The sequence below is a fragment of the Vicugna pacos genome, chromosome 12 (assembly GCF_048564905.1).
Source record: "Vicugna pacos chromosome 12, VicPac4, whole genome shotgun sequence".
NCBI classification, from domain to species: domain Eukaryota; kingdom Metazoa; phylum Chordata; class Mammalia; order Artiodactyla; family Camelidae; genus Vicugna; species Vicugna pacos.
The window spans coordinates 12205607-12226266 of record NC_132998.1 but is presented as its reverse complement, the minus strand read 5'-3'; the positions used below and the strand labels follow the sequence as shown (position 1 = coordinate 12226266).

The 20660-nt window shown below is 34.9% G+C and overlaps 2 protein-coding genes across 9 annotated transcripts in view; one reads left to right on the top strand and one right to left on the bottom strand.

Annotated features, from left to right (window-relative positions):
* Positions 1 to 4262, bottom strand: part of FAM186A (family with sequence similarity 186 member A) — a 58999-nt gene extending 54737 nt beyond the window's left edge. Inside the window, exon 1 of the mRNA XM_072972817.1 lies at positions 3987 to 4262. Within this exon, the coding sequence (XP_072828918.1) occupies positions 3987 to 4157 (171 nt within the window). The 5' untranslated portion in view covers positions 4158 to 4262. The remainder of the gene's footprint in view (positions 1 to 3986) is intronic.
* The window catches only part of LARP4 (La ribonucleoprotein 4), a 132497-nt gene that overhangs the window by 65167 nt on the left and 46670 nt on the right, over positions 1 to 20660 (top strand). For 2 of the 8 annotated variants that reach the window (XM_006202965.4, XM_006202964.3), the window contains exon 1: positions 7661 to 7826. In XM_006202965.4, the coding sequence (XP_006203027.1) occupies positions 7809 to 7826 (18 nt within the window). In that variant the 5' untranslated portion in view covers positions 7661 to 7808. Of the gene's footprint in view, positions 1 to 4431; positions 4832 to 6195; positions 6517 to 7657; positions 7827 to 17209; positions 17261 to 20660 lie in introns of those variants that run through there. The other 6 variants (XM_072972821.1, XM_072972818.1, XM_072972820.1 and 3 more) reach the window with 6 other exon arrangements.

Genomic DNA, 20660 nt, shown 5'->3' with positions numbered 1-20660 from the left:
CTAGGATTCAGATCATATGAAATAAGTTCCCTGACCCCAATGAAACTAAATTAGAGATAAATAAGAGAAAAAGTTCTCCAAATATATGAAAACTAAATAACACTTTTCTAAATAACTCATAGGTGAAAGAAAAAAATCAAAAAAGAAATTAGAAAGGATTTTAAAATGAATGAAAATGAAAACATAGCATTTTCATTTGCAGAGAGGGAAATATATGGGAAAAAACACTTATTAAAAAAGAAAAAAGTTCTCAGATCAATAACTTCAGCTTCTACCTTAAGAATCTAGAGAAAAGAAGAGCAAATTATACCCAAAGAAAACAATGTAAATGAAATGAGGATGAGTGCAGAAATCAGTAAAATAGAAAAAGAGAAAAGCAATTAAAGACAATCTGTGAAATCAAAAGCTGATTCTTTGATATCAATAAAATTGATAAACCTCTAGCCAGACTGGTAAGGAGAGACAGAGAAGACAAATTAAGGTAACACTATTACAGATTTTACAGATCATAAGGGATAATACTATGAACAACTTTAGACCAATAAACTTGACAACTCAGATGAAATGGACAAGTTCCTTGAAAGACAAACTGTGAAAGCTCACTTAAAAAGAAACAGCTAAATCGAATAGCTCTATGATTATTTTTTTGTTGTGTTGAATTTGTAGCTTAAAATCTTTCCATGAATTAAACCCCAAGTCTAAATGGTTCCTTGACTATTTCTCCAAACATACCCAAGCATTGGCTATTTATACTAAACATATAAAAGGAAAGGCCAATTCTCAACAAACTCTTATAGAAAACTGAAAAGAATATTCTACCTGAGTCTATAAAGCTAGCATTACTCTAATGCCAAAACCAAAAGCATTACAAGAAAACACAATTACAGACCAATATACTTTATAAACATACGCCCAAAAGTTGTTAACAAAATTTTAGCAAATCAAACACAAGGTAATAAAAGAATGCTACATCATGAGTAGATGGGATAAATCATCCCCAAAATGCCAGGTTGGTTTAACATCCATAAGTCAATGTAATTTACTATATTAACAAATTCAAAGAAAGAGAGGGGGGAAAAAACCCACATGATTATCCCCCTAGATGCTGTAAAAGCTTTTGAAGAAACCCTGTATTTATTCCTGATTAAAATTTTCAGCAAACTAGGAAAAGAAAGAAGTTTCCTGAACTCGATAAAGAGCCATAAAATACATACAGCTACTATCATACTTAATGGTGGAAGACTGAATGCTTTCCCCTAACATCAAGAACAAAGCAAGGATGTCTTGTTACCTCTATTCAGCTTGAAACTGGAGGCCCTATCCTATCCAGAAAGTCAAGAACCAAGTTTAAATACACACAGATATGAAAGGAGGCAATAAAACTGCCTCAACTAGTACATGACAGGTTGTCTATGTAGAAAATCCCAAAGAATGTACAAAGAAAATCAATGAGGACTAAAACTGGGTTTCAATATGCAAGATTCATATACAAAAATCTGTTGCATTTCTATGTTGTGAACAATTGAGAATAGAAATTGAGAAACAACATTATTCACAATAGTATAAAAAAATAGGACATACTTAGGGATAAATCTGACAAAAGCTATGAAAGCACTTCTGAAAAAAAATAGACCTAAATAAATGGAGAGATATGCTGTGTTTAGGGGTCAGAAGACTCAATATAGTTAAGATTTCAATTCTCCCCATATTAGTCTACAAATTCAATTCATTCCCAATCAAAATACCAGCAGGCTTTTCTTTTCCAGTAGAATTTGACAGACCGATTCTAAATTTCTTGGGGAAAAGCAAAGGGAAAAAGCAGTGAGGATAAAGAAGAGGAAAAGGAGATAAAAGGAAGATCTGAGAGAAGTTGGGAAAAAGAACAAAGTTGATGAACTAAAACTACACAATTTTAAGAATTATTACAAAACCTCAGTAATCTAGAGACTGGTATTGGCATAAAGATAGAAAAATAGATCAAGAGAACAGACTAGAGTGTACGTTAACACACACATATATAGTCAATTGATTTTCAATAAAGGTGCAAATGCAATTCAATGGAGAAAGGGGCAGCTTTTGAACAAAATGAAGCTAGAATAATTCCTTAAAAAAATAGAACCTCGATCCGTATCTGATATCATATAGAAAGATTGAGAAAAAATGGATCATAGATCTAAATGTAAAATCTAAAAGTATAAAACTCCTAAAAGAATACATAAGAGAAAATGTTTCTCACCTTTGGTCAGGCAAAGTTTGCTTGTATACCACACCCTAAGTGTGAGCCACAAAAGAAAGTGATCATAAATTGGGCTTAGGAGTTTTGTTCCTTGAAAGACACTATTAGCAGATGAAAAAGACAAGCCATAAAATGTGAAAAAAAATTTGCAAATCATCTGTCTGATAAAGGGGTTGTATTCAGAATAAATAACTATATTCAAAAATGAATAAGAAGAACCCAGGACCCTCAGTTTTGAAAATATGGGCAAATAAGCTGATGGAAAGTTGCTCAAAATCCTTAGTTATTATGAAAGCACAAATTAAAACCACAATAAGATACTATTACATACCTTCTGGAATGGCTAAAATTAAAAAGACTGACAACATCAAGTATGGATAAAGATGCAGAGCAATGTAAAATCTCATATACTGCTTGTGGGACTATAAAAATAGTATAACTACTTTTTAAATGTTTGGTAGCTTATTTTTCAAATTGAACATTTATATACCACATGACCCAGCCATTCCAAACCTAAGTATGTATCCAAAATAAATGAAAGCATATGCCCACAAAATGTCATGAATAAGTACGTGAATGTTCATAGCATCGTTATTTGTAACAACCCTGAAACCCAAGCAACCCAAATGCCTATGCCATGGAAGAATACTCAGCAGTAAAAAGCAATGAGTTATTCATTCATACATGCAAGAATGTGGATGAATCCCAAAAGAATTTTGCTAAGTGAAAGAAAACAGACAAAAGAAAGTAAATACTGTATGATTCCACTTACAGAAAATCTTTAAAAATGTAAAATAATCTATAGTGACAGAAAACAGATTGGTGGTTAAATGGGGATTGGGTGGGAACAGGGAAGAATGTGTAGGCGGGATTGTAAAGGGGCATGAAAAAACTTTTGGGGGTGATGAGTAAGTTCATTCTATTGGTAGTGATGACATTTTTCACAGATGTGTATATATATTAAAACTTGTATCTTTATATAGTATTTTTAAATTTTTTCTTAAAACTTACATTAAAAAAATAGAGTCTATTGTATGCCAGCTATACTTCAATAAAGGTGTTAAAAGTAAACACTGTGTTATTGTTGCTAGTTGTAGGAAATTGGAGCAGGGGTAAATCTAAATGGAGAATGAGAAAGTACAAATATTTAACACTCCTTACACGTAGGGAAGAACTTCCCCTGAGTTCATTTCTTTTAACCTGACCAATTTTGCTGTATTCTGTCTGAGGGAATAGAATGCAGTATAGGTATAGCGTTAGTGGTTTAGGGTCTATTTGATTGTTATATTACTTCAACTCTTTGTTTACTGTCCTTGGATTTCTTTTTTGGCCAATAAACCCCTCTTCCATGAAGTGTTCAACGGAAAGAAACGAAGTAGAACTCAATCATGTTTCTTCTTGTTAATAACTAGTTGATGAAAACTCAGTTGGGAACAAATGAAAACTATTGACTAAAATTAGATATCAACATTAGCTATAGCTTTTATTTTTTCCTTCTATCCCCATCACTCAGAGGCACATATGATTCATTTTTTAAAAACCTTGATTAACTCTGATATGAAAATGAAAGAGATTAATATAAAACTGGAGCTTGTTATCCAGAGTCAGGTGACATTATCATTTGAAATCAAAGTTACTTCAAACAAAGTCAAGTGTTTTAGAAATAAAGTGAGCTCTTTTAAAAAATGTAGCTGGTTGCAGAAAGTTAAAAAAAAAGTTGCAATCTATAAACTTTTCATTTACTACCTACCTCTCTGGCTCGATGGAGCTGTGCTTGCTCAGTCTTAGCGATGACATCCTGTATTGTGAATGGGATCTCAAGCTTAGGGATGTCTGATCTGTCAAGGACATCTTTGTACCTTATGGTGAAATCCAAAGTTTCTTTTTCTGCTTCATGTTCATTATCTGTCTCAGTTTGCATTTTGATAAATGTTTTGGAAAGTTGAGTGATTTTCTTTTATTTCTTCTTTTTTCACAGAATATAGGGAAATGTTAATAAAAGTGTCCCATAGGAAGCTAGAAGAGGCCTTTTCTGCTCCTTCCTGATACTAGCCATAGTATTCCAGTCCTGGTGATGTCATAATAGACCCATTGTGACTTTATCATTGACTCAAACAATTAAAGAGTGCTTACTCTATGCAAAGAACTAGGCATTCTATATGCTGTGATGGTTGATGGTGAAGGGGGAGGGAGGATAGGAAAGAACAGACAACAGGAATGCTAAAAGAAATAGAAGAGATAGTTCTGCTTAAATGAACTTAAAGTCTAGGTGTTAGAATTCAAGATCCAGTGTGTGAAATGTAATCCTGGTTCGTCTCTCTTCCTGAGGTTTTTGCTTAAGAACTTTTAAGCCTGTAATAGAATAATTGTGTTGCAACTTCCTCAACTGCCCCTCAACTTTTCCTAGATATGTAGTAACTTGGAAGACAGTATTTGGATGAAGATCACACTCTGCACTACCTAGTGGCTCGTTTTTTCAAGCCTGACTAAAGAAGGCTTTGGAGTTCCATAGTTGGCTGAGAAATTGAAAGGAACGCTTAGAGGCTTCTAACTGAAGGAGGAGTACTTTGAGCAGCTCTTTTGATTGCAGTGGAGGTGAAAGGATATAGGGGACAAGCAATTGACAGATGGTTTTGTTGGCTATGTAGCTTTTTTATCTTCTAATTTTAAAAAAATGTGAAAAAGTCCAGAAAGTAATATAACAAACAGCCATAGGCCTATCTCCTAGAATGAACAGTTTTAACATTTTTTCATATTTGCTTCAGATATTTTTAAATAAAGGAAAGCATTAGAGATTAAAGTTGAAGTCCCCTTGGGCGTTCTCCCCAGACTCCTTCCCTTCCCCTTCGTCCCTTTTCAGAGGCCTTAACAAGCATGAATTTGATGTATTTATGCTTTGTCTATGTTTACACAGTTTTACTGCAGGTGTATAAATTCATAAACTACATGATATAATTTTGTAGGTTTAAGGTTTTATACAAATTGTGGATGTATAACAGTTTCTCTACAAGAACTTCCTATGTTGAGTTCCTATGGTAAACTTATTGTACACTTAGTCCTATGTTGAGTGCTTGTTGTAAATTTGTAAAGTTAAACAATTTGTGTTTCAGTCCTTCAGAATGGGACACAGAGGATCATAAATTGTCTTTTAAAAATGTTGAGCAATTGAGGGGAGGGTGTAGCTTAGTGGTAGGGCACATGCTTAACATGCACAAGGTCCTGGGTTCAATCCCCAGTACCTCCATTAAAAAAATAAGTTAAAAAATATATATCAAGCAATATATAAGAGCAAAAATATTTTCCCTTCTCTTAAAGATCCCCCTTATCTAAGTTACTCCCTCCCCTGAGTTCCCAACTCATTTTGTAAACTTTCTCTTATAGTACTTATTGAAGTGTAACTATATATTATTTGTCTCTATCCATTAGTTGGTGAACTCAAAACCAGATGCTGTACTTTAGTTTTCTTTTTCCAACATTTGGCATATTATTCCTCATTCCTCCATGGAAACTGTTTAAAATTTGGATATCCATTACAGTTTAAAACTCCTCTCCAATGGAAACTTTTAAGCCTCAGAATACTTTCCTTTATTGTTAGACTGCACCCTCTCCCAAGTCATGAAATATTACTCACTCCTTTCCCATAATCACAATTAAGACTTTATTCAAGAAAGTTCATGTTTTCTGAAAGGATCACAGTTAAGGAGAATCATTTTTTTTCATACATGTGAGGTTTGATGAAAATATCCATCATTATCCAGCATTTCTTGATATTATCAATTAACCTATTTAATTACTTTGTTGATAATAATATCAGATTGTGAGATCCTTAAATAACTTATTTCTCTTGTTTTCTTTAAATTGCTTACCTTAGCCATTCAGAAAGTAGCCTACATGTTTGTCAGTTAAACTAATTTAGCATTATTGTGCTCTCTCTCCCTCTCGTATTTTTTTTTATGCAGCATGGAATTCATCAGCAACTAAGAAATGAAGGCTTTTAAAAGCAAACTTTAAAAATCTCTTCAATTTGACAAGCATTTGTTGAGACACTACTATGTGGCTACCATTATCTTAGACTGTGAAGAATATATGATAGGGTACCTGTGAAGAAACAAAAAGAAGAAAAGAATTTAAGATAGAATATAATATTCAGGTGCTAACAAGGGACATGAAGAAGCGATCTGTGGGGAGCAGTCTTTGGGAAAACCTTATGGAGAGAGAAGGTGGATTGACAAATGAAGGCATTCCAGATAGGGAAGACACCCTGAGCCATGGCTTTGGAGGTGAGTGCTGAGTTTGTATTTCAGGGGAAAAGTAAGGAGATTGGTTTAATAGAGATGAAGTAATGTTGAGTTTACTGGGGGATCTGATTAGGGAGAGTATGGAACCCAATATCGGCAGTTCGATGGGGGAATTAATCTGATGTCTAAATGAAAAATGAGATTCATTTGAGGTTAAGTAAGGGAGATTACAAGGGATCAGAATGGTAAGGTCTTGCAAGCAAATAGTAACAGTTTGGTGAAAATGAAACCTTCAATTTAGGAAGTTTTTTGAAATAAAAGAATAGGAAAAATCCACTGGAGAGGAGCAGCACAAAATTATTTCAAACGATGAGTGTCTGAGCTAGGATATCGAAATGGGACTAATAAAGGGAGGAATAAATCCTAGCAGGTGTTGCTAAAGATAATAAGAAATTTGGATTATCTAACAGAAAATTATAAAGATAATTCAAAACTTTCTTTGTTTTTATTGTATTTCATTCGAATTACTGGCAAAACATCAATACGAGCTATCTAGACTAAGTATTATGAAGTAGCTTTATGTTGAGCAGAGATGTGGGTACCTAATTCAAGGGAATTGGAGGCAAAGTTCTTTAAAGGTGTGTCTAAAGGAAAACCGCCCTCCTAGAGGGCTCCTTCAACTGTAAAATGGGGAAAACAGTATTTACTGCATTGGACTGTTTTAAGATTAATTAACGTAAAATACTTAGAATAGTGCCAAGCACGCAGTAGGCCTTTAATGTACAGCAGTTGCTATTACTGCTGAATTTTTTTTTCCTTCCTCTACTTTTTTCCTCGGAGCCGCTGCCTTTTCGGCAGGGCTGGGCGTTTTTCAGCACAATTTGCACAAGCTCGGCTTTTTCTCGGAACTAGGTCTTGGGCCACGAGGACTGTTATTACGGCCGCGGCAGCTATCTGGCAAGGCATAACCCGCTTCCGAGATTTTTACGCACCCCCGTGGCACAGAATGGTGCCCTCCTCGGATCCCTCCCCCACCCCAGCCAGATGATAGTACAGTCCATACTGCGGCTGGAAAAGGTAGTGCGAAAGTTAAGCGCGCTGAGGATTTTCTCTTCTCCCGGAAGCAATTGTTCTCTAGAGCCGGAAACAGTTGCTGTTTCAAGGGAGGTGGGACTGGGCGGGTCAGGCCGCAGCGGCTGACGGCAGGGGAGGAGCCGGGTCCACTGCCGGGTGGAGGGGCCAGGCGAGTGTCCTTATCCTAGCGTCTGGGGCTCGGGCCTGTAAGCCAGTTGGAGTAGCGTCGGCGAGAACGATTGGGCCGAGCGGAGGAAGACATGTTGCTCTTCGTGGAGGTGAGTGGACTTGGGAATCTTGTCCTGCTCTGAGAAGGGCAGGAGTGTGGAGGCGCCGGCCGGTCCCAGCGCCATGTGACTTTCCAGGCCGTACGGGGCGCGGAACCGGCAGATAGGCTGACACAGCACCTGGGCCGTGCAGGCCCGCGGCTCCGCTCTGCGCGCTCGCAACACTTTAGGAGGCGGTGGGAGGTGAGGGCCGTGGTGGGAGAGAACTGAAGGTGGAGGATCGAGGCTTGTCTGGTGCGGCGTGACGATCGGAGGAAGGGGAAAGTGTCCCATATGGACCTCCTAAAGGAGGCAAGCGGGCGGGCGTGGGGGGGGGGGGAGGCGGAGTCTGCGGAGAAAAGGGTAATCAGGTGGGCGCGTTCCGGGGGTGAAGCGAGGCCTCGCGCGGCCCTCTGGGAGGAGGCGAGCAACATGTGGGGCCGCGGAGGGAGGAAGGTGAAATTCGGTAGGAGTGTTTTGAAAAGAAAGTTGAAAGCCTCGTTTTAGCAACCCCCACCAAATTTTGTTTGGTACCCGTCCGTAGGTCTCTGGAACGTTCTTTGGGTGGAAAGTGAGTTACCGTGAACGGAGGAGAAGCCAATAGGGTTTGGAAGCCTTGAAAGGCACCGCTTTGACCTTTTGTAAAAGTTACTCAGGCAGCGGCTTCGCGTTGAGGGGCTGGTTTTATGAACGGATTAAAACCCTTTACAAGAAAAATTCCAAGAACGAGACAAACTTAGCTCGGGGAAAGCCAGGTGTTTTGGGCGTTTTGGGTTTTTTTGTATTGCTGTTTAACAATAGAAATACTTTTTATTACTTTAGTTGGAACGTCTGCTGTTGGCCTATTTTAATTTGAAAGGTAGTAGGTATCTATTTTACACAAATACGAGGTTTAATTTCTCTTATTTCTGTCTTTCTCTTGTGTGCAGTGAGCATCAGCTGACTGCCTGGCTAATGCTTTGAGTAAATTCCAGATCATATTGTTCTTGCATAGTGAAAACGTCAAACCAGCAAAGCTGCAACTTGGCAACTTGGCACTTGTTAACTATGCCCATAAAAAGAATCTTTTCAATGAGGGAAGGAATTTACAGGTTGTATATTGGTTCGGGAGCCAGGGCCAGTCTATGGCGGGTTTTTATCAGAGGGGCGGGGGGATCTTAACCTATAGTATTCTGGCATAAAGTAAATATATATGCTTTTACTTTTTTTTTTTAATCTCATTGACAGTGTATAGGTGATAATTTTGAGATTTTTAAATTGAGTTTTAAAGAGACAGATACCTTGGAGTATGCCTAATATTAATAATAAACATTCATTGAAACATTCCAAGTAAATTATGCAGAGATTTAAAATTATTGAACCCATTCTGTTGATCGTTTTTTATCCTCGTTTTCGCTGGTCAGAATAAGAAATTGGATATGATTTCAAGCAGTGCCGGTTTGTGTTAGGAATGTTATGCCTAGTAAATCTGCAGATTTTAAATGTATATGTGTTTTGCCAGGCAAAGGACTGTGAAGTTTGTTTATATCAACATGGATTCCAAAATAAACTTTTGAGTTACGAATTGATTGCTTTGGCTTTGTTAAAAATGTGAACTTTAATAATAGTTTCACTTATTGAGTGTTTAAGTTAGATCTTCTCTTGTTTCTAAAACAACATTGCAGTGTTTTAAAGATGAGAAAACTGAGGTGGAGAAGTTAACTTAGTAAAACTAAAGTAGTGTAATTAGGATTTAGATACAGGTCATTCTAATGCTAAATCATGGCTCTCAAAAAGCTGTTACGTATAATTAATATTTCCATTAACCATTTCCTTTTAAATCAGTATGTGAGCTTTAATTTTTCACATATGAATTTTATTGAAAATTAACTGTCAACTAAATATTTGGTCTAATCATATGGTATTAATATCAATGAAAAATAACACACTGGTCATTTGGCATTTTATTAACTAATATTCAATCCTTGTAACCTCATTGATGTAGGAATTATTTTAAATGAGGGGACCAAAGCTCAGAGGTTTGATGTCTAAGGTCATTCAGGTGTAAATAATGTGGGGACTAAAGTCTGAAGTCTGGAACACAAGACTCCAAAACTTATTTTTGCATTTCCTTTACCTAAACCAAGAGTTCTTAATCTGATCCCTAGTTAGAATTGAGGAAGTTCATGAACTTAGTTGAGGCAAAAAAAAATTGCCTGTTTATTTTCACTAGCTTCTAGTTGAAAGGAATTAAAAATTCTTGAAAGGAATTAAAAATTCTTGAAATTTCATGCTAATGAAATGAATGCAAGAAGAGAAATGTTTTCATATCATATTACAGTTTTTGCAGGTATCTTGAAATGTTTATGCTCATAACTCCTTGTTATATGTAAAAAGACTTGTTATTTAATGCATTAGTAAAGAAGCACATTTATTACTAAATTAAAATTTTTTAAATATTTTGATTACTATAATGTAATTGGTTTATTTTGTGGTCCTATGTATTTCATATACTGAGAAACATTAGTCTGAAATGAGAATTCATAGATTAATTGGACTACTGAGGAGGTCCATAGCACAAGGGAGCATTAATAACCACTTTACTTTTTCTAAGTTGTTTTGGTAGGACTTCTCTAATTTGGGTTCCATGAGTCCTCTGCAGTTGTGTTCAAAATCTTTTACTCATGTGCATTTTTCTGGAGAGACCCCAGCTTAACTAGTTTATAACTGGAATCAGTGGCATAGATAATAGTAATGATAACAGTAATACTGTAATAGTGGTGTACACGTGTATTGTGCTTACTAGGTGTCAGGCTTATTTTTGCATGCGTACATATGTAGACATCTACTCAAACCTAATAGGTAGCATTATTATCTCTATTTTAGAGATAAAGAAACTAAGGCACAGAGAATTTAAGAAACTTGCCCAAGGTCATACAGCAAGTAATTATTGGAGGTGGAATTAGAACTCTAAATTACCTAGCTATTCTGCAGTAGAAATCTACAGGCAGACAAGGAATCCTATTTTAAGTAATAACTTAGATGTAACTGTTTTTAACTTGGTCTTACAAACAGCTGTATTGACTTGAGTAGTTAATTGTTTTTTTCTCACTCTGTTCTGAAGGAGACACTTAAAATGTTTGCCTCTTTGGGAAGAGGTAAAAACGTTTGGATAATTCAAAAAATTGTCAAATATGTTCCAACAAATTCTGTCACAACAAATTCCATAAGTTTGAAACAGCAATGTGCTCCCTTCTGGCTGCTAGCGAGTTATTTAAATTTTTGAGCACCAAGGAGACAGTTTGCGATTTTCTCATATTTTTATGGTTGCTAACATTTTATTCATTTTTCAGATCATTTCCCCCTTCCAATATTTTCAGCCAGTTATGTCTGCTCTAGTTGTTTGGCAATTTTTTAATTGGATTTCTGTCTCTATTTGAGTTTTTCCCTAAAAATGAATATTTATAATCACTTGTTTAGATAGCAGTGACTTTTAGGCACCCTAGGATGTTTAATAACTCATAATTTTTAAAAGTTATTTTTAATTATGGCAAAATACACATAACATAAAATATATCGTCTTAACTATTTTTAAATGTACAGTTCAGTGGTATTAAGTACATTTACACTGTTGTGCAACCATCACCACCATCCATCTCCAGAACTCTTCATCTTGCAAAACTGAAACTTCAGGGGTGGGAGTAAATAGCTCAGTGGTATAGCACATGCTCGAGGCCCTGGATTCAATCCCCAGTACCTCTGTTAAAAAATAACACAAAACAAAAAAAACTGAAACTCTGTACACATTAAACAGTAAATCCCCATTCCCCTTTCCTCCAGATGTTACGTAATTTTTTTTCAGTTGAAGTATAGTCAGTTTATGATGTTGTCAATTTCTGGTGTACATCAGAATGTTGCATAGTTTTTAAAATAATTTATCTGACTTCTAAAGTCTTCTGCTTTTTCAATTTTTTTTTAATGAGTGGAGATAATTAGGTTTATTTATTTATTTATTTTTAATGGAGGTACTGGGGATTGAACCCAGGACCTCATGCATGCTAGGCATGCACTCTACCACTGGGCTTTCCCTCACCCTAAAGTTTTCTGCTTTCTTAGATGATAACATTTTAAATTTTAGTTTAGCCTTAGAGTCTGAAATAAGTAGAATATTTGACAAGATAATTTTTCATTAATTTTATGTTGTAGTAATTGTGGGTAGTGTTGTTGTACCTTTTACCCCAAGTACAGTAATCAGTTTTTCCCATTAGCTTAATTTTGTATAAATACATGATTATTTATTAGATAGTCACTGACTGAAAATGAGTTTTCAAAAATGATTTAGAAGAAGAAAGTACCTGAATGAATTGTGAATGATTGTCAAGAATTGTAAATAAGTGAATTGCTGAGTGGTTTTTGAACTATTTGATTTTAGAATATTTATTGAAGCTGGATGCAGAATTTAAAAATGAATGAAAACATTGTCAAATAATATTTTCGGATACAGTGGACTGCAAATGAAGTAGAAATTATTTTTGAAGTGTGAAAAGTGGAATAAAATGCTCAGAAGTGAACATAAAGAAATAAAAGTGTCTCATGGTGCTTCAAATTATATAACTAGAATGTGAAAAACCAATAACTAGAAATACTGGTTTTCAACTATTTTGTATCATTTTGGGTTTGTTCAGGCTATCTCCTAGCTCCATATTACTTATCAGCTAATGGAACTGATCCTTAGTACTAGACATGAACATTTCAAACCTGTAATTTTGGTCTTCTACATAGGAACTTAAATTTTGACCGTACAGTTTCTGAGGTCAGTGTGTTTATTGCAGAGGAGTGGAAAGTAGAGGAAGCTGAGAAACTAAGCCAGCTATCATTGTGGAGTCTTAGAAAAAGATTTTTAACCTCCTCTTCGAATATCTTTAAGTGAAAATGGAAAATGAATCTTTAGCTCTGATAGTGCTTATAGCATTTTAATGTATTGTTCCTATATTCAGTGTTTTGCTTAAATTTTGTTTTCTTTAAAGTTTAATTCTTGAGAGTTTTCCAGTCTTTTTGAAAACATAAATTTTTGTTGGCAGTGTGACCTGAGGCAAGTGACAACTTTTTTTGAGCTTCAAATTCCTATCTGTAATTTGAGAATAATTCTGACAGTTTTATATGTGTGTATATATATATATTTTTTTTTCCCAGTGGAAATACTGGGGATTGAACCCATGACCTCGTGCATGCTAAGCATGTGCTCTACCACTGATGAGCTGTACCTTTTTACACTTCTTAAAATATATATATATATATATTTCTTTCATCTGACAGTTGAGATTGTGTTCATGGTATTTATGTAGTAAGCCTTGTTTGTAATATAGTCTAGTAAGGGCTTGACAGACACTATCATTTGATCATCACAGCAAGTGTACTGTGATATAAATTGCCCAGTATATAAGTAATTGCCTTCCAAAATGACTGAAATTTGTGCTTTTACATATTAAATATTTGGGAAGTTTATTAAAACTACATGATAATAGCACTGCTAATTGCAGAAACAATTGTGAGATAGGGCTGATTTAAAGGATATATAACTTTGATTTCTAATCTTAGCCTTGTTACTAATTTGCTCTGATTCTCGGTAAGCCAAACAGATTAGTTAACCTTATTTTAAATTTTCTGTAGTTTGAGTATTGTATTAATTGAGCAAGTGAAGACTTTTAAAACAAGAATGAAGATTGCTGTCTGTTAAAATACAGGCTCATGTATATGTGGGATTTAAAGAAATGCAAATGATAGAATGCAAATAGGCACTTTATATTTGCTTTTCTCAAAAAATATTTTTTCTAACACGTAAGTTTAAGTAAATGTAAGAAAAAGAAACTTGAATATCACATACTCGTGTTTCCTCTCTTGTTTGTTGCCTTGTCAGACCATTTGAACCGATCTTTGGTAAAGAAAAATCTCTGTGTTACATGACTGGCTCTAAGGAAGCCAGAGGTCAGAGGAGACTTTACATGAATATTAATAGGAATGTGATATGAACTGTAGACATAAAGTCAGATTCCAAGGATGAGGAATTAAGTTTGCTTGGTTTATATATTACTAAGGGAAGAGAAAAGCATTTTCTGTATCAGGGCAGAAAAGTCAGGAGTAATCCGGGTTTGTGTAGTACATAGTTGGCCAGTATTTCATACCAGTGGAGACTGCAAACTACAAAGCAGGTAGGGTGACCACACCTCCCATTTTGTTCTGGGCAAAGTGTACATCTGTTTTCTGGAAGAGATGTCTCACCCTATTTTATTCTCAAAAATGTCCTGATCTGTCTGATAATTTTTCAGAAGAGGTCAGAGATTCACTGTGTGCTTTTGATAGTTTTTTTCCATATCATTAACAAAGCAAGAGAATTATTAAGTTGCTACTAAAATATTTGTTGTTGAATTAGCTATGGGTAATATACATTTATAGGATTAACAAAAACTTGCAGTTTACTAGCTAAAGGAAATAAGGCTATTCTATACTTCTGAGTTGGAGGAAGGAAAAAAATAGAGCAGTGTTAGTAATAATGATAAGAAACATTTATATAAAAGATTGCATAAAAGAGTAGTTAAAAACATGGACTCCAGGTCCAGGCTGCTTACTCAGGTTAGGCCATTTTCTCATTATATAACTTTGGGCGAGTTGTTTGACCTCTCTTTCTCAGTTTCCTCATTTGTAAATTGAGGATAATGCAATATATGTGATAATATTGTTATTGTCTATTTTAAAGGATTGTTAAGAGAATTGGCAGTGTAAAACACAGTATCTGGTACATAATAAATATGAGAGCTGCTGCTTTCTTATATACTTATTGAAGATAAGTCTCATTTCAGCTTTCTGGTCATTTTCATTTGTAAGTAACAAATGGTTTGCTGACTTGACTATACACAGTAGGAATTAAAAGAAACCCTTTTTTGAAAATGATTTTTTTTATATTCTGTCTTGTTTGGTTTATTTATGTCTCATCATAATCTATGCCTGCTATTTCCTTTGTTTTATTTTTAATTTTTTTATATCTTACTGAAGTATAGTTGATCTACAATGTTGTGTTAGTTTCTGGCGTACAGCATAGTGATTCAGCTGTACATGTATTTTTTCATACTTTTTCATTATAGGTTATTAAAAGATATTGAATATAGTTCCCTGTGCTATACAATGGGACCTTGTTGTTTATCTATTTTATATATGGTAGTGTGTATCTGTTAATCCCAGATCCTAATTTATCTCTATCCCCTTCCCACTTTCCCCTTTGGGAACCATAAGTTTGTTTTCTATGTGTGTGAGTCTGTTGCTGTTTTATAGATAAGTTCATTTGTATCATATTTTAGATTCCACATAAGTGATTTCATATACTTGTCTTTCTCTTTCTGACTTAATGTCATTTAGTATGATAATCTCTAGGTCCATCTATGTTGCTGCAAATGGCATTATTTAATTCTTTTTTATGGCTGAGTATTATTCCATTGTATATATCACATCTTCTTTATCTAGACATCTGTCAATAGACATTTAGTTTGCTTCCATGACTTGGCTGTTGTAAATAGTGCTGCTGTGAACATTGGGGTGCATGTATGTTTTCCAATTAGAGTTTTTTCTGGACATACACCTAGGAGTGGGATTGCTGGATCATACGGCATCTCTATTTTTAGTTTTTTAAGAAATCTTCATACTGTTTTCCATAGTAGCTACACTAACTTACAGTTGAAAGGGATTATTTTGATATTTAGTATTGATGTTTGAGAGTTTTTTTAGTTCTTTTTTATAGTTAGCTATTGGCTTTATCAGATGACCAATTTGAAGTAAAATGACTTAGTATTTTGAGGACTATATAAATTATTTAAATGCTAGACATATATTAACAGGGTTCTTAATATTTAGCAATTAGGTTCATAAATCTCATATGTAGAGCTTTCTAGGGAGAAGTCTAATTTTGATTATGTATTCAGAGCAACTCATGAGTCCCCAAAAGTTAAGGCACTAATCTATAGAGGCCTCAGATTTTGTTTTGTTTTGTTTTGTTTTGTTTTGTTTTGTTTTGTTTTGTTTTGTTTTTAAGTATTCGTCAGCTGCCCCTGACTGAGGTAGTGAGAATTTGAGGATATGTCTTGTCTTTCCCTCTGATACCAGATGACCAACAGTAATAGCTTTTTTTTTTTTTAATTTTATTTTTTATTGAAGTGTAGTAGTAACACCTTGATTGACAATGTTAGTTTCAGGTGTACAGCAAAGCAATTCAGTTATAGTAATAGCTTTATTGATGAATAAACTAAAGATTTTCTTCCAGATATGAAGTAAATGAATCCTGATTCTTGACAACTTGGGCCAAATAACTTAGGGTGGTCCAGTTACCTTACTATTCAAGTGTGAGCCCCAGCAAACCCAGTGGCTTGTTAGGATACAAACTCTCTGGTCCTATCCTGAACTGCTGAATCAGAATCTCCATTTTATCAACATCCCTAGATGATTCTTATACACGGTAAAGTTTAAGAAATTCTCATACAGCATATAAATTTTACTGTCGGTCTTCTGTGTGCTAGTCACTGTTTAAGGTCCTAGAGAACAATAAACCATAGGCAGGGGTCATTGCTATTGTGGAGGCTGCAGACAAAATAACTCAGGTTAGGATAAATTCTTTGTAATAGGGGGAAAATCTTATTGCATAAGCTACCTTCAATATTTTTTTAACTGAAAAATCAGCTGTACCCTGGCCCTAGGATCGAAATCAGTACAGAGCTGAATTGACTTTTGCCCTGGAGACTCTAGGTCTTATCTGGTGACTATTTACTATATTCATTTCTTCTGGATTATTAGCTATTCTAGGGAGAACTGGGGCCAGGGACTATTTGGCTTGGTGAGGAGATTTATAATATTCCTTAAATAGTATGTAACTAATTGTCTTAAAATTTTCTGTAAGATAACTGTAGTATAGTGGCCAAGAGTCACTATAGTGTAGTGGCAGACTCTCCAGACTAGCTTCAAATCCTGGTCCTTTTCTTTATTAACTATACAACCTTGGGCAGATTACTTTACCTCTAGGTAACTTTTCTCCTTATCTGCAAAATGTGAATGATACAATTTAACTGTAGTTATTTAAGATGAATTAAGTGTTTCATGAATGTTAGTTAACCTTCTTTGTCAGAAAGGGTGAAAAATCACCAGTTTAATTTTCATTTTTACTTTCCATATAATACTCCTAAGTATCTATTGGTAGGATCCTGAAGTTTTTTTATGCTCAGTGAAATAACAAGTGTTTGTTTTGTGCCTAGTTTGTTTGCTTAAGTACTTAAGTAGTTTGGTGGTCCTCTTAATATTGGAGATATAAAAATTAAACCTGGATGGTTGCCATGCCATGAGGCAAGTAAGTTTAATCAATTTATATACTTTATTTCTGTTTTTCAGCATTTGTAGGGTTAAGTGGGATTTCTGTTTCTGATAGTAAATAGGTAAGTAAACCAAATGGTTATATATGACCAAAGAGATGATTTCACCATATTCATGGTGACTTTTTGCAAACTCTTGGTTCTGTTACCTTAAAACTGCTCTCTTATGAGAGTATCCTGTTGCCAAGAAATTGATGTTTCTCTTTTTTCCTTTCATTTATCTCTCTACCCAGATAGGAACTGTCATAAAATGGGCCAATGTTGAGGACTATTTTTGGCTTATTTAATGATGGCATATATTGTTAGAAATAGAGGTGTTGACTGATCTGTCAGTTTTTCAGACTGACAATTTGAATATTTTTGTGTGATTTGAGAGTATCTGGTGCTTACATATTACATATGTGTATGTTGGCTGATAGTTTCAGCAAGCACTTGGACAATTTACATCCTTTAATAGATGTTTTATGTAACTGTGTAGCCTCAAGGGCTTCCTTCTAGTTCTGTGGGAGAGAGAAGGATTTTTATGGAGTTCTATATTACGCCTTAGTCAAAAGACATGGTTATCTAAAATTTAAATGAAAAAATAAGCCTTTGTTCTAGTTAAACTGACTTGTCAGATTCATTACTGTGTCATTTTAAAGACTGTTCATTATAGAAAAACACATCAACTTTTTTGATGAGCATTTTCAGTTTCCAAATTTTTTTATGTTAGGTAATTCTATAAAGGGCATTCTTGTGTGTGAAGCTCTTAGGATAAAATTCACTGTAGTAGGTCAAATAGTGAATGTCTTTTAAGTTTTTTATATCGATATTGATAGGTCGCTTTACAAAAGGGTTATGACAGTTTTTAGTATTGCTCAGTTTACTGCATCCTTGTCAGCAGCAGGCATTCTTATTTGTGAAAATTAACTATACAGGTTAAAGTGAAATAATTTAGTTTACATTTTTTCAGTGACTAGTGTAATTGAACATTTTTGCATGTTTATTAACTTTGCGGATACTCTGCTACAAATTGTCTTTTTACTTGTATCTGCTTTTCTTTCTTTCTTTCTTTCTGAAGTATAGTCAGTTTACAATGTTGTGTCAGTTTCTGGTGTACAGCATAATGTTTCAGTCATACATATACACACATATATTCCTTTTTTATCATTTGGTAGGCTCTATAAGCTTTCTTCTCTGAAGACAGTAGTCTTTTTATGTCACTTGCCAAGAATGATTTTCCCAATTGATGTCTTTTAATTTGGATCTTAAATATTTTATACATTTTCTGATTGTAAAAGTAACATGTTAATTGTAGGAAAATACAGAGAAGCACAAAAATGAAAATAAGAATTGTACTGCTTTGAGACAACCAGTAATAACACTCATTTTTAGTTTTTCCACTTTTTTCTATGATTGTGAATTATTTCACAGAATTGTTATTTCTGTAATATGATAGCAATTTGCTCTATTACTTTTCCAGATGTATTCAAAATGTAAACGTTTTCCATGTCTTCTACAATATTTTTCCTCTATTTTAAATAACTTTATTTTTCAATAATTACAGATTCACAAGGAATTGCCCCCTAAAAGGATGATACCATGTATCCCCCCATTTTTTTTTTAAAGGAGGAAGTAGAAGTGTCTTTATTTGCAGATGACATGATCCTGTATGTAAAAAAAATCCCAAGGAATCCACTTTAAAAAAAAGCCTACTGTAGTAAACAAGTTTAGCAAGGTGGCAGGATAAAACCCAAAATATGTTAGCAACAAACAATCTGAAAATGAAATTCATTAAACAATTCCATTCACAGTAGGCTAAAAAAGAATAGAATAGGAATACATTTAACAAAAGAAGTGAAATACTTGCACTCTGAAAACTGTAAAACAGTGCTCAGAGAAACTGCTGAGGGACATTTCATATTCATGGATTAGAAGACTCAATGTTTTAAAATGGCAATACTCCCACGCTGATGTACAGATTCCATGCAGTCCCTACCATAACAGCTGATGTTTTGGATAGAAACTAACGAGCTGATCCTAAATTCGTATAGATATGTAAGACTTACAATAGCCAGTACCATGTACTTTTCTGCCCAGATTTCTTCAGTAGTAACACCTTGCATAATTATAGTATGGTGTAAAGACAAGCATATTGACATTGGTACAGCCCACAGAACTTATCCAGATCTCATCAGTTTTATATACAATCTAATTTTAAGACTCTAGGGTATTCTGTATGTGGCTGGTCTATAGTTACGTGTGTCTTTCATTGAATAGGTTATTTCTTATATACTAGGATAACTTGTAAAAAGGATATACTAGAATTATGGATTATTTTAAGAATTAGAAGAGGTGATAGATACAAAGTATTCAGTACAGTGCCTAGCCCAAAGAATTGCATAACACATTCTATCAGTCCCCTCAGCTCTGAAGGCAAAGTGATGAGAGGTTATTGCCCTGGTGAAGAGGTGGGGGGCGGTGTATTGTCTATAGAGAATTTAAAAACAATAATAAAATTGACTAAAAGCCAGGTGTTTGTATTATCCTATACCTGGCAGTTCTAAACAGTGTCAGTGATAAAATACTATCCACTAACACCACCATTTCAGGGCTCTGCCCTTGTTTCTAAGATATGAATGAACCTTGACATGGAAGAGGACATTGTGTCTGAGCTTTCTCCTTTTTTCTAAATTGGGTTTCAGCTCATAAAAGGAAGCAGTCCAAAGATATATGGCAAACTGCAGAGTGTAATTAAATGATGTTTCCTTGGTTCTTACATACAAGTTATGTTAGTCATGTTAATTGTACAGTATGGAAACTCAAGTGAAAAATCAGTTTGTTAGATTAAAAGGGTACATGGGAATTTCATGGGATGTAATTGCAGGAAGTACAGTGAGGCCTCTTAGAAGCTGAGTCTTCTCAGCAGCTCTCTGGGGCCTCTGCAGTTCTCCCTACCCACAGTCCTGCTTTGGTTGGTTATATTTGAGTCTTGGTGTTAAAGGCTGGGGTTTTGTTTGTTTGTTTGTTTGTTTGTCTTTTAAAACCCTGTGAGCCAGGGTCAGTTGTAAGAACTCCCTGCGGGTACACAGAATTCATGACAACCTCCTAATAAATGGTTCAGTGTGTGCCAGTTATTTTTTATGAAAGTCAAATTCCCAGTACCTACAGATCATAAGCTTCCTTGCTCTTTGAATCTGTCTTCTGATGCCTGCCATCCAGGGGAGGGGCCTTCAGCTAATGGCTAAGACAATTAATAGTAACTTTCTGGAAAGGGAGTAAAATTTTTGGAGGGACATTAATGTACTTGAGAAGGATCAAGCCCTGTTTACTTGAATGTGGTGAGAGAAATCTGTGCATCCTGCTTTCTTCCTCTCCTTCAACTTTTGAATGAATATTTTCCTCCCCAACCCATGATCCATTTCTGCTTTTCACCTTTACATGTGTCTGTGATTAGATGATGTATATAGAAGGGCACTTCACA